Source organism: Notamacropus eugenii, chromosome 7, assembly GCF_028372415.1.
Source record: "Notamacropus eugenii isolate mMacEug1 chromosome 7, mMacEug1.pri_v2, whole genome shotgun sequence".
Taxonomy (NCBI): Eukaryota; Metazoa; Chordata; class Mammalia; order Diprotodontia; family Macropodidae; genus Notamacropus; species Notamacropus eugenii.
In genome coordinates, this window is record NC_092878.1 from 146413432 (window position 1) to 146431568 (window position 18137).

Below are 18137 nucleotides of genomic sequence, written 5' to 3' on the forward strand. Positions count from 1 at the left end.
TCGAAGTTTTTAGTGTAGTCATGAAGCAGAAGTAGATGATTTTCTGGAACTCCCTTGTCTTCTCAATAATCCAGCAAATGTTGGCAATTTAGTCCCTGTTTATACTGTCTCTTGAAAAACCAGTAATACCAGCTTCTAATAATTCTTGGTTCACATGTTACTGAAGCCTAGTTCTCAGAATTTTAAGTATAACCTTGTTAAATGAGTGTAACTGTTTGGTAATTTGAACATTCCTTGGCATTGCCCTTCTTTAGGACTGGGACGTAAACTGATCTTTTCCAATCCAGTGGTCACTGTTGAGTTTTACAAATTTACTGACATATTAAATACAACATTTTAAGAGCATCATTTTTTAGGGTTTTAAATAACTTGGCTGAAATTCCATCATCTCCACTAGCCATGTCGTTAGTAATGCTTCTAAGGCCCATTTGACTTCATTCTCCAAAATGTCTGGTTCTCTATTAGCAACTACACCATTGTAGTTATCAGTTATGTTAAAATCTTTTTTATATGGTTATTCTCCATATTCTTTCCATATTGTTTTAATCTTTTCTACTTCCATTAATTCTGTACCATTTTTGTCTCATGTCATGACCATTTTTGGGTGAAACATTCCATTTTTATCTCTCATTATCTTGAAGAAAGCTCTTGTCTAGACCATTCTATTGTTTTCTTCTATTTCTTTGTATTGCTCATTTTAGAAAACCTTATCTTTCCTTGATATTTTGTAGAATTCTGTATTCAGATGGGTATATCTTCGCCGTACTCCTTTACCTTTAACTCTACTTCTTTTCTCACTTATTTGTAAAAACCTCCTCTGATAACCATATTGCTTTCTTGCTGTTCTTTTTCTTTAGAATGTTTTTGTTTTGTTTTGTTTTTTTCTGCCTCCTATACAATATTGCAAACTTCTGTCCATAGTTCTTCAAGAACTCTATCTACTAAATCTAATCCCTTACATCTATTCATCATTTCCTCTTCATTCCTGAAGGATGTTGTTGAGGTCATGCCTATTTGGTCTGATGGTTTTTATTTCTTTTCTTAAGTCTGAATTTTTTAATAAGAAACTCATGATCTGAGCCAACATTAGCTCCAATCTTGTTTTAACCAACTGTATACAGCTACTCCACCTTTGGTTGCATGGTATATAATCAATCTGATTTCAATTTTGACCCTCTGGTGATGTCCATGTTTAGAACTGACTTTTGGGTTGTTGAAAAAGTGCTTGGTATGAGCAGTGTTATCTTGACAAAACTCTATTAATCTCCGTCCTGCTTCATTTTGTAACCCAAGGCCGTACTTGCCCTTTATTCCAATTATCTGTTGATTTCCTACTTTAGCATTTCAATCTCCTATGTGAATGTGATATGTTGTATGTGTGTGTGTGTGTGTGCGCACGCGTGCGTGTGCATGTGTGTGTGTGTGTGTGTGTTATTTCTGGAAGATATTTTAGGTCTTCATAGAACTGATCAATTTTTTTTGGCATCAGTGGTAGAAGCATAAACTTGTAATAGTATGAAGTTAAATGGTGTTGGAGTCAAACAGATATCAATCATTTTTGAGATTATACCCCACTATTGCTTTTTTACTCTTTTATTGACTATGAGGACTACTTCATTTCTTTTAAGGGATTCATACTCACAGTAGTATATGCAGTGATCACCTGAATTAAATTCACTCATTCCCATCCATTTCCATTCACTGATATCCAAGATGTTACTGTTTAATCTTTCCCTTTCCTATTTGACCACATCCAGCTTACATTGGTTCACAGATCTTACATTCAGGTTCCTGTTCCATACTGATCTTTAAAGCACCAAACTTTCCTTTCCTCACTAGACACATCTGCAGCTGAGCTTCTTGCAGCTTTGGCCTGGCCACTGCATTGGTACTGGAGCTATTTGGAGTTGTCCTCTACTCTTTCTGACAAGAGGGGCTCATCGTCCTGTGTCATATCTTTTATCATTTTAATACTGTCCATAAGTTTTTCTTTGCAAAGATACCAGAGTGGTTTGCCAATTCCTTCTCCAGTGGATCACCTTTTGTCAGAACTCTCTGATATGACCTGTCCATCTTGGATAACTCTGCATGGTATAGCTCATAGTTTCATTGAGCTACACAAGCTCCTCCACCACAGCAAGACAGCGATTGAGGAAGGTCCTGACAAATAATAAAGGATATATAAATGCTAGCTATCATCATTATTCTTAGAAATGCATATTTTGGGGAAAGGGGAGTGGACTGAAATAAATTAAAAGGGGGAGATAGGAAAGAGTAGTCCATTGTGAAAAGCATTACAAGAATCTTAATTTCCTACCAAGGTTTCTATGGTTATCAACTTTACCTGTTCTCAGTCATAGTGAGAAGATTTTATTTGGAGAGGAAACAAAACTGTCTCTCCATACATAAATATGCCCTTTTGTTTCCTAGCCGACTATTCCTTTGCAAACCAAAAATGCTTTTGGTTTTCTGACCAGTGGATCTCTGGATTTTTGAAACAAGACCATAGTGAAAAACTCATTGTGACTGTTTCTTCATGTGCTCATTTGAAATAAGGAGGTGATGAGGACATATATGAGTTTGCATCCAGAAGAACGTTTAAGAAATTTTAACCTTTTCATTTAGATTTTTCATTTTACCGCAAATCAATTCAGATCAAATTTTTGATACTTATTCTGTTTCCTTCTTTATATTATCTTTGTTCCAGCTCTTTAATCAACATATTTAATTAAACTAAGGATTCTCTTTCTTTTATCTTCTTGTTATACCTTAAACCCTAGAGAATTGGAATCCCCATGGAAAAACTGTTGAGTCAGGTTTTGTCTTTGATTGAGTATTGACAGTTGGGCAATACATAAATATCAATATATCCACTTGTCTGAACTTTTCGACAGTTAAATAGTATATACGTAGTCACTATATGACCATAGGTACTATGGTTGTCTAATGAGATCACATTTAGAATTAGAGGCTACAATTGTCAGATATGATGCTGAATAACCATGTGGTACACAATCCCCTTGTATAATAAAATATTTGCAGATTAAAAATTGAATAATATAATCTATCCTAAATTACCCAGATCTTCATGGAAGACAGTGATACAGCAATTTGTGTCTCCAAGTGACAATATCAGCAAAAAGGATTTTGCGTTTTCTTTATTTCATTTTATTTTTGGATTAGAGTAGAACAACCTCAACTTCAACATCTGTGCATACGTGACTACAGTTCCTCCACCCTCTCATCAGTTGGACTCTTGTTGACTATGGGGAATCTTCCCTAGAGCACTCTGTTAATCTGTCGTGCTCTCCTTTTAAAGTCCATTTCAAGTTTCTGCAATTCTTTATTCATCTTCATGTACTGTGCATGTGCATGTTGGAACATGTGGCTGTATCGAACTTTAAACTTTGAACACTGTTTACTCCTGCAGAGGTTTAGTAACCTCTTTAAGAAGTGAAGATATAAATAAATCAGCTATCTGTATTTTAAAAACGCTAAACTAAAATGCAGTTGTATGCCTCAGCTTGTCAACGGATATTTATGAGGTGAGCATAATATTATAACTGTTATAGCAGTGAAATATACCCTGTGCAGAAAGCTAGTAAAGGAGCATGAGAATGTTAATGCCAGCAGAATTTTAATGCTCCTTGAAACCAGGAAATCTGACACTTGCATTGGTTAATGTTGCCTTTACTGTCTATGGTGAAAGTGAAGCAATGATGTCTGTTTCCAAAGGTGGGACAAGGTTGGATCCCAGCTTCTATACCTACAACAGAAAACAGCAACAGCAAATAATTAATAATAACAGCATTTATGTAGCATCTACTGCTTACCATGCATGGTGCTAAGCATTTTACAAATGACATCTCATTTGATTCTTAGAACAACTCTGGGGCACAGATGCTATTATTATCCCATCTTACAGTTGACAACACCAAGGCAGAGGTTAAGGGACATGCCCAGGGTCATCCACGTAGAATTAGATAGCTGGATTTGAACTCAGGTCTTCTTAACTCCAGACCCATCTGTCATCTGTCAGCATGTGCTCATCACATTGTTACCTCTTTGTTTAGTTAACTGAAAAGTTACTTGGAGGAAATGAATCTTTTTTATTCTTTAACTAAATATCTACTTCTGTTTCCTACTTGTGAAACCACAAGGAACCTTATCTCTTACTCCTTTTTAAAGAACTCATTTTTGACTCTTTCATGAATCTGAAAGTCTTTGGAGCATTGGCTATGTTATGCCTGGTAGACTGTGGAGCTGAACCAGCTCGGTGATAATTGTGACCAAGATTCTATTTGTGAATCCCTTTCTCAAATCTATTCTGTTTTATCCCAATAGAATATATTGCCTGAGTAAGCTTTTCTGAAAAGCTGTTGCATGGGCCATCTTGTTGGAGAATTCAAGGCCAGGTGGATGGTAACGTTGTCATTGTTTAGAGAATCCCATTTTTTTTTCTTACAGAACAAACAGACTAATGACTGACTGAATGAAATAAAGCCAGCTGTTTTGACCAGGGTATTTTTTTTTTTTTTTTTTTTTTTTTTTGCCATTAGACTCAGTGAGTTAGGTATTCAGGGAAGACCTTGTAGATTTAAGTGAAGAATAGTGATATTCAGGCATGCCTGAGTGCAGGCTTTCTCTTCACTATTTCATTCACGGTTTTCCATCAGGTTTGCATTTTGGTTTGCATTTTGAAAGCATCTGTGCTGTGCAGACTACAATGTTAGTATTTAGAGAAATAGCAAAGGGAGAACGAGGAAGAAAAGGGATGCAAAAGAAATAGATGCGAAGTTTCTATTTCTTTTGTACAGGAAAGAAGTGAGGTCTGCAGAGAGGGAAATGCACAATTAGTAGAAAATCATGATCTACAAAAGACATCAGAGGTCATTTAGTTTTTCTATAGGTAATAACAGTAGCAATTATTATCATTTAACTAACATTTCTGTGGTACTTTAAGGTCTGAAAAGTAAGTGTGTGTGTGTGTGTGTTCCAGTAAATAAAGTGCCTGACCTGGAGGCGGGAAGACCTGAGTTCAAATCCTGACTCAGATTCATACTACTATGTGACTGAGCAAGTCACTTACCCTTTATCTGTCTCAATTTATTCATCTGTAAAATGATGATAATAATAGTCCCTACCTCCCAAAGTGGTTGTGAGGGTAAAATGACATAATATTTATAAAACTTTTTGCAAACCTTCAAGCTTTATATAAATACCAGCTACTATTGTCTCATTTCATCTTCACAAGAACCTAGGGAGGTAGGTGCTGTTATTATTACCACTTAAAGGATCAGGAAACAGTTAAGAGAGGTAAAATGACTCATCAGGATCAGACAGCTAGGAAGGGTCTTATCTAGGATTCAAAAAGAACTCTTCTTAACTCCAAGTTCAAAGTTCTATCAACAGAACCATATCAGCAGTTGAGGAAATAAAAATTATGTGGCTAGAAGCCAAGATTTGAGCTCATGATTTTGATTCCAAAGTCAATGATCAAGAATTTGTATTTGATATGATAGTGGTTTTATGAGTTTCTCAGCAGGAAAGATATGAATTATTCTTTTTTTAGTACTCAAGGAAGATTATTCAAAGAGCTACATGGAGGATGATATGACCACAGATAAAAGTCAAATATAGGTGCCTGACAATGAGGTATGCATAAGGTAATTAATCTTAATTTAGATTGAGGTGATGCATATGAAAATGGAAAGGAATGGAGAGAAATTTAATAGCATTGACTTGTGCAAATTTTGTGAGCAAAATTTTGAATGCAGCTTTGACAAGATAACACATTTTTCATTTATAGTAAGCATATATAGATATAGAACTAGAGGGGGAATAATGTTACAGTGGTCACCTGAGGTAGCACCAATGTGATATTCACAGTGCCTACAGCAACCACGAACATCCCAATACAATTCTGAATCCAAAATATAACAGGCTCTCCACATGGAAGACAGAAACAAAACATTTATTCAGACATTGGAATGCCAAATCCATCACACCAACAAAAATCTACACACAATAACAGTGCAGAGGACAGTACCAGCTCCAAGTCATCTCCCTGCTAGGCTTCCCACAAGCCAGCTTTCTTAAATAAATCCCAAACAGTTTCCCCTAAACAAAATACCCTTCTGTCACTCAAAGTCAGCTTCAGGCTTGCTTCTGCTCTCTCACTAATTTCTTCTCAGCTCTGCTCTAGCTCTACCTCTTCGTCTTCCACTGATTCAGCAAACTTCTCTTACCACAGACTCCATGTGAATCAGACTTCCATGTGACACAGGGTCTGTTAATGAATGGGAAAGATCTTCCTGTTTAAATTACCATTACACTTGGAGTAGCTAGGTGGTGCAGTGAATAGAGCACCAGTGCAGGAAACAGGAGGACCTGAGTTCAAATCTCACTTCAGACACTTGACACTCACTAGCTGTGTGACCTTGGGCAAGTCACTAAACCCCAATTGCCTCATCCTGGGTCATCCCCACTCATTTTGGTGAATATCTGGCCACTGGATTCAGATGGCTGTGGAGGAGAAGTGAGGCTGGTGACCTGCACAGCCCTCCCTCACTCAAAACAAAGTCAAGTGCAAGTCATGTCATTATTTCTCTGATGGCCTACTCTTCTTCAGCAATGATGAACAAATGCACACACACACACATGCACACACACACACGCACACACACCATTACACTTGGATATAGAGAATACTTGATACCATGATGATCCAGGCAACAAGAAATAGAAAAGAGTTTTGGCTTGAGACTTGTGAATATTGTTTTAAGAGCAACTATAGAAGGAAAAGGAAACCCAAGAGGACAGCAATAGAAGAATTATATAGAAACAAAAGAAGTAAAGAATTTTTTGGAAACAGTGGTCAAAGATATCAGTCCAATTCAGTTCATTTTAAAGGAGAGAGAAAGAACTGGAAAAAGACTATTAGTTTTGGTCAAGCATTCATCAAGGTGACCTTGGAGTAGTTATGATAGAGAGTTGGTGACTAAAGCCCAAGTAACAGAGATTTAAATATGTTTTTTAGAAATTGAAGTGAACAGATGTAGACTGTCCACTCAAGTGTACTTTGAGGGATGTAAAAGACATGGATAATAAAGTTGAATAAGAGGTTTTCCAATAAAAGTGAGAGCAGAACCCACTTGAAAGTGAAAAGGGAGAAGCTAGTAAAAGCAAAGAGGCTATAGATTTTATTTATCCATCTTCTGATTAGTGAAGAACCCAGAAGATTTATGTATAATGGTGGAAAGAAAAAGAGGAAGTCTCTCCTCTTTAGAAACTTCACAATTAAGAGAGAAAATAAAATTATAAAAATACAATGATAGTGAGGTGGACTTGCAACCCATTAGTCTGAATTGACTAAAGACAGAGGTGTTTATCACTATTTTTCAGTCTTATGCAATTGTATTAAAAATAGCCCAGAATACAAGGGACTGAATCTAAGAGATAGTGACTTTATTTATGAGGAATGAGGTCCTGTAGGGTGAACTATATTTCTTAAAGACTGCTCTTTGTTATTCTATGACTCCCTGAAAGTTGTAAGTTATCAAAAAAACCATTCTTTGCTCAAGCCTTTACAAAAAGGATAAGCAAATCCAAACTTATCAGCTACTTCAGTTTTTCTTCACAGAATTATTCCTATTAATTCTTAATTAATCATTTCCTGTGTCATAGAATACAACCTCTTTTTTCAAGATGATTTTGACACATTTTAAAGTTATTATATTTGTACTTACAAAGGCATTTCCTATTAATGTGTGACCTCCCAGCATGACATGCTTACATCCAAGAAGGCACTGTACTCTACGGGCAAAGCAGAATTGCAGTATGTCAGAAGAAATATGAGATATGCAAATTTAGAAACATCTCCACTCTAAATATTCATATGGATAATTTGTGCCCAACCGGTGGTAGAGCTTTTTGAATTTGTATTGATCTGATTAGCCACAGTTAGACACACTTACTTTGACCCCAGCATAGTGAGGTCATTTTGGTCCTCTTTGAGCATGAAGGACAACAACCAACCAACCACAATTTCCAGAATTGTGCAAACAAAGAAAGGAAAACTTCAGAACCATAACCAGTTTGGTTTAAAGTAGAAGGAACTCTGCCCTCAGAGGTCTTCAGACAATCACATTCAGTCCTTTGACTGCCTCTTCTGTGAAATAAGAATAAATACCTGCCTAAAGACTGGAGATGGGCAAGGTGAACTACTGAAATTGTATGAGTTTTGCCACTTTTCTCTCATTCTCTTTTCTTTTTTAAATTAAAAATGAAGCACATGAACTCTAAAGAGAGATGAATACTAGTCCAAGTCTATGATTTGCAGATAAGGAAATGAAGAAGGTAAGAAATTAAGTGACACACAGGAAGGAATCTGAACCCACATCCTCTAAATACAAATTGACTGCTTTTACTACCATATCAACATCCCTTAGAGGCAGCTAGGTATACTCAGGGGATAGAGTGCTGGGTCTAGAATCAGGAAGACTTGAGTTCAAATTTAGCTTCAGAAACTTACTAGCTGTGTGACCCTAGGAAATTTATTTAACCTCTACTTGCCTCAGTTCCCTCAATTAAAAAACAGGAATAATAATAAAAACTGTCTTCCAGGGTTGTAAAGATCAAATGAGCTAATGTTTGTTAAAAAAATACTTCACACAGGGTCTGTTATATAGTGGGTGTTTAATAATTTCTTGTTTCCTTCTTTCCTCCTACTTAAAGCTAGTTTTACTTGTTTTGGGACAAAAATAAAATTAATAAGTACATTAACCTTAATATAATATTCCTAGACTGGAGACATTTAGAGCATATATCTCAATGATATACTGTAACCATAGAGAGACTTATCAATAGAAGATCAGGTACTAAATTACTTTTGGCTGTGGTAACTCCTGAGAATATCTACTCATTTATGGTTTGTACCCACATGGATGAAATCTCTGAGATTTTAAAATGTTGTAGTTACTTCTAAGTGTTGATCATTAAAATAGCATTTTAAACAGTAAAATCTCATTAATTTATGGGATTAATGTAAGAAAGTGAAACTTGAGTAAATGAAATCTTAATTTAAAAATATGAGTAGATTCTCCTTCTGTCATGGGTTAGAAGCCTGTAGGACTACTGAGTATGCTTTCCCAGACCAGATATGTGCATCTGAAAAGAATCCTAAGGTTATAAGCTATCAGGACCTTTGATATATGATACATTGATCTACAAACTCTTAAATAGCCATTCTTCCTTATATATGATCATTGACAAAGCAGTTTCCCTGGTAGTTTACATTTTATCTCTAGCTGCAGATGAGCTCTCTTCAAATCTTGCATTGTGAGTAGCAACCATCAAAAACAACAATTTTTTGTAAGTGCCTGCTACATCTAAGGCAGCACATTAGCTGGATCTAATCGACTTAAAAACAGTTTGATGTTGTAAGGAGATGATATGTTCCTGTAATCTCAAGTACTGTTAGTTTTCTTAGTAAGGAAGTTCTAAATTAATGAAGCCTTGGTAATTAGATATTATGGTACTATACAAATCACCCCTATTTCTTAAAAATATATTTATGTATCTCTGTAGTTAGATCTTTTGCTTTAAACATTTGCAAATTTTTCCTCAAATAATTCAGAATTTCAATGAAAATTTGTAAAACAGAGACTTGCTTTTGAATTCATTTAAGTAATGATAATTTCCCAAAGGAAAATCATAACTCATTTTTCAATTAATGTAGTCCTAAGCCACTGATTGAGTTTAGTTTTATACAGACTATACGTCTATATTGTTAAGTTTTATGACTCATTGAATTACAGGGCATGATGCATCTGAATTCAGATTGACTGTTGATTAAGAAGCTGTGGGTTTTTGTATAAAACAACGTGATAGTATGAGTGGGAAATAATGGTATTCTTGGGTTTTTCATTAGGGAATACTTTTATATCATTAATAATTAAAGAAAAATAAATTAATGACAAGGAGGAGGCAGCTGGTGGCTCATTGCATAGAGTACTAGGCTTGTAGTCAGGCAGATCTGAGTTCAAATCTGACCTCAGATACTTACTAGCTATGTGATCCTGGGCAAATCACTTAACCTCTGTTTGCCATAATCTACTGAAGAAGGAAATGGCCCACCACTTCATTATCGTACCCAAGAAAACCCCATGGGGTCATGAAAAACATGACTGAAAAACAACAACAAAGATGAGAAAATGCTTTCTCATATCTTTTTTGGGTTTTTTTTTTTTCATGAATAGAGTTTGGACCTGTGACATCTTTAGTAGAGGGAATCACCATCCAAGGGAACTCCCTCTATCTAAATACTTTGGCACCTTCTCTATAACTTAGTCTAGAGATGATCTATATCCCTGAGAGGGTAATTAACTTGCCCAAGTCAGTATGTGCCAGAGCTTAGGACTTGAACCAAGTCTTTTTACTTTTGAAGTTCTCCATCCACTATGGCACACTGCTTCTCTGACTGGCTTTTATGATTAATATTCTTCTTAATGTTAATGAATTAACTCAATTCATATTCTTCTTAGGTATATATTGGAATGAGGAAACAAATAAAAACTTATCATACTAGTCACATAGTGTTTCATTTACTTTAATTTTATAGTTTTTATCTTCCTCTTTTTAATATCCATTTGTGGAAATGATTTGAAGGTGTTAGAAGTCATGCTTATTTTTGATTTGTAATATAAAATTTTTACCACATGGTTTCTTTTATCAGGCTTTATTTTGTGTATTTTGTTAGTGGACACTTTACAGATCATAAGGAATTTTTATCTAGAATCATGCCAGTATGAGTAGGAGCTGTTTGTAAGACTCCCAGGATACAAGTCATCAGGTCTTCATTCACAACATGCTTGTTAGATGTTGTTTTGTGTCTTGGGGTGCTTAGACACTTTAATAGATCTGCTACTTCATTGTTGGGTGCACTCCTTCCAAATATGTGGATTGCAAATTCTGCTTCCCTTCTTGCCCAACCCAATTCTTATTCAGGTCCTTCCATTAATCCTCCCTGCAGAATCTACTCTATTCATTGGACACTCTTGTCTTGTGTTTTGTTCTTCTTCTTTTTTTTTTGCTTAATTGTTGTGAATTTTCTCGTAGCAAATGAGTTTTCTTTCTGTTATACTTCACTCATCTACATTTTCACCTTCTTTCTAGGTGCTGTGTGTGTTATCCCTTGTTACCTGGAATGCATTGCTCATAATATGCCATATTATAACTATAACTAATTGTAGTTATATCTTACATACACATAATTATAACATATGTATGTATGTATGTATATAAAACTGTCACATACCAGTCCATTTTCTTTTGGATTCACTATCTTGACTCTTCTGAAATTATGCTGTTTGATGACTTGGAATCATCTGCTATCACCAGATGAATATTGATGTTATAAAGTTGATCATCTGAATAGATTTTCAAGTTAAATGAAGTTTCGTGTCTTCCTATTCAATACCAGTTCATTTTCTTATTTTCAGTGCCTGTGCAAGATGGTAGAGAATAATGGTCTCACTCAAAAGGTTTCCTATCTGACTGTGGTCTGCGTTCTAGACAATTTTTTTTAATGCACTTTGCTATCTACTGTGTTTTCTAGTACCATGTCTTTTGATACACTATACCAAAAGAGATATAAAATTAGAAATTGAATGGCTACTTATGCTGGCCAATTCATATCCACAGTTGTTTTTTTTTCCTCATCTTCAATAACCAAACAGGTTCTCTATTATAGTTGTCAAATTAACCTTGTTAATTCTCAGTTTTATGCAATGAAGATACAGAGTATATGTCTTTGATTGTATTTTAATTCATAAGAGTAGTATTGTCAAAAATTATGATTCTCATACTCCCCGGATTTCTAATTTCCATCTTAACAGATTAAAGTGCAATTTTCCAAAGTAATTCTGGGGCAAAAGACTTGGTTAACTGATTCATATTATCTTAAATCCACAGCAGGAAATGAGCCAGAAAAATAAATGCTTTATAAAGAAATTTGAGAATGAAATAAAACGCTATAAAAATAAATTTAACACACTCAATAGTTAATAAGATTTTAAAAATTTTAAAAGAAAATTTTTTTCAGAAATTTCCAAAAAACACCCTAAAATTTTAAATGTTATAAAACTGTATTTAACTACATTTAATTAGTTTTAATGTGATGGAGGATGAATTTCAATATTGCTTTTCTCCCAAGAAATGTTATTTTACATTTAGATTAGAAAAAAAAAATGCACTTAACAACAACAACAAAAAACAAAAACATTATAGATGCTTAATGTTATAAATGGAAAAAATATCAAATATTTCCCTAAATCTAGACATTGTTACCTGAGTGGTTGAATTCACATAGAACAATTTTACTCCTTCTGGTTTCCAATATTTATCAGTATCACACAGAGAGAAGAGAAACTATATTCCTCCAATTGAAATATCTTTGTTTATTTTTAAGGATCTTTCTTACTCAATGAACTTTTCATAAATTTACACAAGAGCAGTGGTGTCACACTCAAATAGAAGGGGATCTCTTGGAACTCCATATTGGAAAAACTCAAATTCAAATAATTTATGTTCTGTTGTATTTTTATTGACTTTTAGACATCTAAAATAATTTACCTAATTATTATATTTTTAAATAACATTTATAATTAATTAAAAATTTCCCAATGCCATTTTAGGATGGTTCAGCGGGGAATTTTGCTACTATGTGTCACCAACAAGTTGCCTATTTGCCTCCTCTATCATAGGAGGTTGGAAGAAATTGTAGCTATTCATGGCCATGTTATTAAAGAAAAACTTGGGATAATAATAATTTAAGAAATTCAAGTTCAAAGCAACTCTGAATTTCTGCCTATACCCACTAGATTGTCATTGTTGACAAAAAGGAAAAATGACAAATATTGGAGGGACTGTGGGGAAATAGGCACATGGATACACTATTAGTGGGGGGTATGAATTTGGTCCAGACATTCTGGAGGGAAATTTGGAGCTATGTCCCTAAGTTACTAACTTCTTCATATCCTTTGGCTCAGTGCAATCACTACCAGGCCTATCCTGGAGGCAGCTTATAGCAACAGTAGATAGAACTCTGGGCCTGGAGAAAAGTGATTCAAGTTCAAATCCAACCTCTGACACTTACTAGCTGTGTGATCCTGGGCAGGTCACTTAAGCTTGTCTTCAACTGTAAAATAAGAATGATACCCCACAGAGTTGTGGTAAAATGAGGTATTTGTTTTTAAAAAATGTCTAGTACATGGAGTGGTGCAAAGTAGGTGCGACATTCCTTATTCTACAAAGATCAGAGAAATAGAAGGGCCCATATGTGCATTCACTTTTTTCCCCAAAAGTAGATGGTTATGGTAGTCTCTTTTTCATTACTGAAGCCCTGAGGAAACTTTGTGGTTTCCTAGGATTTGATGGAGTTAGCATAATATTATATGAATAGTATAAAATAGCATGAAACAGCATGAAATATCATAACACTGTGGATGGAGTTGGTCATAGGGTCAAGCAGACATGGGTTCAGATCCCTCTTCTGACACATATTGGCTTTCTAAGCCTGAACAAGTCACTTAAACTGTCAATGATCTTAGGCAGGGTTTGAAAACTGTACATTATAGAGAAGGTGGTTACATTGCACTGGTAAAAGGTGTTCTCTCATACTGGAGTTCTCAATACCAGGGACATCACAGGTCCATTCCCTTTCCCTATCCCATGTGTAAACAGGGATGATTGTCGAATATCATCATTAGAAGGAAATCCTCTTTGGTTTAGGCTCTTTATAAGATACTTTTAGTGATTCTGGGCACATTTATGTAGCAGGCATTTAAAGTGAACAGGCTTGTATCACTCACATGTATGTGTTTTCATTTTTTTATTCATTTCATATTTTCATTCATATTCATATGAATGACAGGCTAATGAGGGGATGCTCTGATTTGTACTTCCTTGTGACTTGTATGGGGTATTATATACCTAGATATGCAGATAATATATGTAACATCGACTTGGGAAGAATCATTGACTTGGGAAGCTGAGAGGTGATTCTATAAAGATTACCTGTCCTGTCTCCTTCATTTACAAATAAGGAAATTGTGGCATAGAGAGCTCAGAAATTCTTTAGTGGTGGGACTGCCATTTGACCATTATCTAAAGTAGAAAAGAGAGAACTTTGAAAACTCTTAAATAATTCAAATATAAGTGAATATGCCTGTTCTGAACTAAATGGTAAAAAAAAAAAAAAAAAAAAAAAAAAGCTTCAGTAGCTTAAGGCAGTCTTGATGCTAAATCAGAGCCTGCCTCACCAGATGTGTTCCTGGCCTTCAGCTCGGTTGAGTGACTTGGCTGTCACCTGTATTGTTCAGTGCAATAACTAGAAGAAACAAGAGGAGAGAAAAGTCACTAATCAGAAACACTGCGACAAAAATGTACTGAAAATGTGAGATATATGGAAAGTGCCTTTATCAAAGTGGTATTGTGCACTAAGCAGAAGAAAATCCATCAGTAACAATGGAATATTTGCCCTCCTTCTTCCTATTCCTATTTCACTCTACCCATGCACCCATTAAGAGAGGCTTAAAATTTGTGATTGTGCTGCTTTACCTGTTTTACAAGCAATATATTATATAAAACATGTTTTTATTTCAGTTTGTTGTACAGTGTAGCTTTGGATAACTATCACAGGAATGAAATGCTGTACCTTAGATACTTAGGCAACAGGTTTATTTTTCCTGTCATTTTTACTTAACTATGCTAATGAAACTGACTTAGGTGAACCTTTTTTGGGGGGGGAAATCATATACACTGCCACAGTTTGACACCTGGAAAATAAAAATTATTCTTTAGGAAGGACCTTCTTAATATTCCAGCTTTTGGGAAAAATAGAAACCATGGTAAACAGCTCATTACATATTGCAAAAAACCAACAGCTGGAAGCTGTGTGTGTGTGTGTGTGTGTGCATGTGTGTGCGCGCATGTCTGTGGATATGTGGTGTGTGAGTTTATCTTTACTATGCAACAAAGCAATAAAACTTTCTGATTTTTTTCTTTCTCAGGGCCGATGCATAAACTTTTCCCGTGTTCAATCTCAGTAAAAAAGATGACAGGAAAAACTGAAGGTACGAAGATGGAGCTCTGTCTCTCTACCAGTTTCCAAACAAATGAAGACAACGAAACATTTTTTTTCATTACTTGGAAAAGCAGCTTAATGCCTCTCAGCCTAGATTGTTCTATTGTGATTTCTCCTCTTTTTGGATTTCACAAACCAGCCTTGCTTGCACCAAGCTGTTTTAGTCACTTGTTCTACCATCTAGGTAGGAGTTCATTACAACATAGTGGTAACCCATGATGCATGGCAGTGGAAATGAAGAGGAACATTAATTTTCATGTAGCATGCTGACAGAAAATCCAGTATTTATATGTAAAGAGAGAGAAAGCTGGAACAGAGGAAACAGAATACCATGAAGATGATATCTAGATTGAGACTACAAAAGAATTGGCCATGGTGTATCATTAATAGAGAAGTAAGTCCTCTCTGATGGAAACATGGCACTTGTAATTAATATAGAGAGATTGTTAGCCATAGGCAGAACGTATGGAAGAGTCCCACCAGGCTAGGCAAATTGAAAAGTTCATTCATTGCCTTATAGCGATGTCATATCATAAAATCCTTGTGAGTCCCCTATCACAGTGTGCCTTACGGGAAGTTTCTGACTGGAAAATCTTGTCATTTTAACACTGAGAAGTGCACATGCATGACAAAATGTAGACAGGATGCCTTAAGGTATTGGTAGCAAGAAAGACTTTGCCCTTTAGTTTTCGAAGACACCTTTCTTTCATTACACACCCGGGACAAGAAGGAAATTAATAGAGCGTTATCCTCTAGGAAGACAGCCCCATAACCAAAGATAGATACTGAGCAGATTTTGAGAGACTGATGCTTCAAGTCCTTGACACTGTGGCCAGGAGATTTTTTTTTCCTTTTTCTATTTTTAGATTTTAATAATGCTTGTAACAATTGTCCTCTATACCATACCTGACTGTTTCAGGCTTATACATTAGGGTAGGTTTTTCCTTCAAATTTACAAGAAGGGGTTGCCTTAAATCTAGTATCTCAGGGTCCCCCCTTCAAATCTCCAAGGGCTCTTCAGCGTCACAAGCCAGCAATTCTCTTTGCATGAGAATTTCAAAGTTTAATTAATATAATTAAAGGCAACAGCAAGCAGCAGCCTGTGAAGATTTTGCTCATCTTTTTTATGCCTTTTGACATTGAATGACCTATTACTATATGCGCATTACTCGGATTTTGAGGGGCACTCTACATTGGTTCTGATTCAGCAGTCGAAAAAGACCTCCTCTCTTCAACTTACAAACAGAATTTTCAAGAGCGTTAGCTATCACAATTCATTGACAATGTATGTATTATAATTTTTTTAGAAAAACCATCGTCATGTCACGTTGACGATGCCAAATTATGTTAGTGTGAGCAGAAACACTGTGGGGGAGGAAGAAGGGAGCAGCTGAAGAAAAAGACTCAAATGATCCAGTCGCTTTTGATACTGTACTTCAGATGCAAAATGGATATTCGAGTCGAAACCTGACAAAGCGCGCCTGCTTTGATGTGAACTGGTATAGACAATGACCAGTGGCTGGGTCAGTGGGATGTCTCTCTGTGAGCAGAGAAGCTTATCAAATGACACTAAAAATAAGTTCAACAACCATCACATGGCGGGGGGAGGGCGCAGGCGAACACTTCCCGTTGAATGGGCACGCTGCGTGCGCGAGATGAGAAGAGCGATGTAGAGCATCCTGTTCTCACCACCCTTTTGTGCTCATCATGGACATTTCAAGAGATATGAATGATTCCCTTGGTCAGTCACTAAACTGGTGGCACTGCTCAAAGACACCATATCTATATCTCTATATGCCTGTATATGGAGATATAGATATCCTTTGCCTTTGCTTAAATTTCTTGCTTGAGTTTATTTCTGTCACTGGCTGAAGCCAAGACATGTGTGCAAGTATTTCATAAATAAAAGTCTTACCTAAGCCGATCTGACAACTTTCTTTTGGTTCACTGAAGGAATGTGCCTTGTTTCAATCAATTTAAAATTGTATTTTGTACCTGAATGTAGTAGTGCTCTCTATGGGTGCAGGATTGATCAGAAAGAGGACCATGTCCATACCTGCATAGTGATCAGCCTGTGATTTGGAGTTGTAACTGTGGTTTTAGGGTCTATCACTGTTGTCACCTCTGCCTCTTCAACTTACCTTTGGTTGGAATGAGCCTCTTCTTTCTAGATTTACTAACCAGTATGCTGTCTTTTGAACTTCAGGAAGGACTGTTAGTGATGTTAATGCAAGAGGCCAATGACTCTTTGATGTTGGCTTTCAGTTTGTCTAATAACATGTTTATAAAATGGTTGGTGAACAATGTAAATAGCCCCCACCCCAAGGACAAGTGGCTTTTCCTAAATTGTCATGCAAAAGGATTTTGAGCTTGATAGCACTTTCTGGAGTACTTTTTGAAGGAAAGAGGCAATAGTCTAGCCCTAGATTAAGAAAAAAAAAAAGAATTCATCAGGGCTTGAATAAAACTCTGCTTAGAGATATACAAGATGTTAGAATTTCTCAGGTTAAGTTTAAAACAAAAATCATACTTTTTTTTTTTTTGGAGCAGTATTCTTTCCACAAAGAGAGCATACCAAAGTAGAACAGAATAAAAACTTCTCCAATATCAGAGGCTCAGGATAACAAGGTTAATTCATATAAGTGTTAGAAACAAACATAGCATTACATTGTATATAATGCATTTTAAGAACACTTTAATGGAATGTATTTAAGAGACTCTGTCCCAATTAGATGACTAGAAATTTTCAGAACTTTTAGTCACCTCTAGCATGTACAAGTCACCAAAAGCTGACAATCATCAGGGAGAAAAATATTACTTTTAGCATACACAACATGCATGCAGTTTTCCCCTTTCAGGGGACATATTTGTAAAGATGTTCACAATTAAAATATAACTATGTCTTAAACTTTCAATAAAATTCTGTATTTATTTGATGCATGAAGAAGAAAATCTGCTTTATTTACTGGACATGATGTCAATCTGATGCTAT

General features: G+C 35.7%; 1 protein-coding gene across 1 annotated transcript in view; it reads left to right on the plus strand.

Annotated features, from left to right (window-relative positions):
* ANTXR2 (ANTXR cell adhesion molecule 2) overlaps nucleotides 1–17069 on the plus strand; it is a 208238-nt gene extending 191169 nt beyond the window's left edge. Inside the window, exon 17 of the mRNA XM_072623281.1 lies at nucleotides 15072–17069. Coding sequence (XP_072479382.1) covers nucleotides 15072–15110 — 39 coding nt within the window. The 3' untranslated portion in view covers nucleotides 15111–17069. The remainder of the gene's footprint in view (nucleotides 1–15071) is intronic.
* Nucleotides 17070–18137: the final 1068 nt, after the last annotated feature.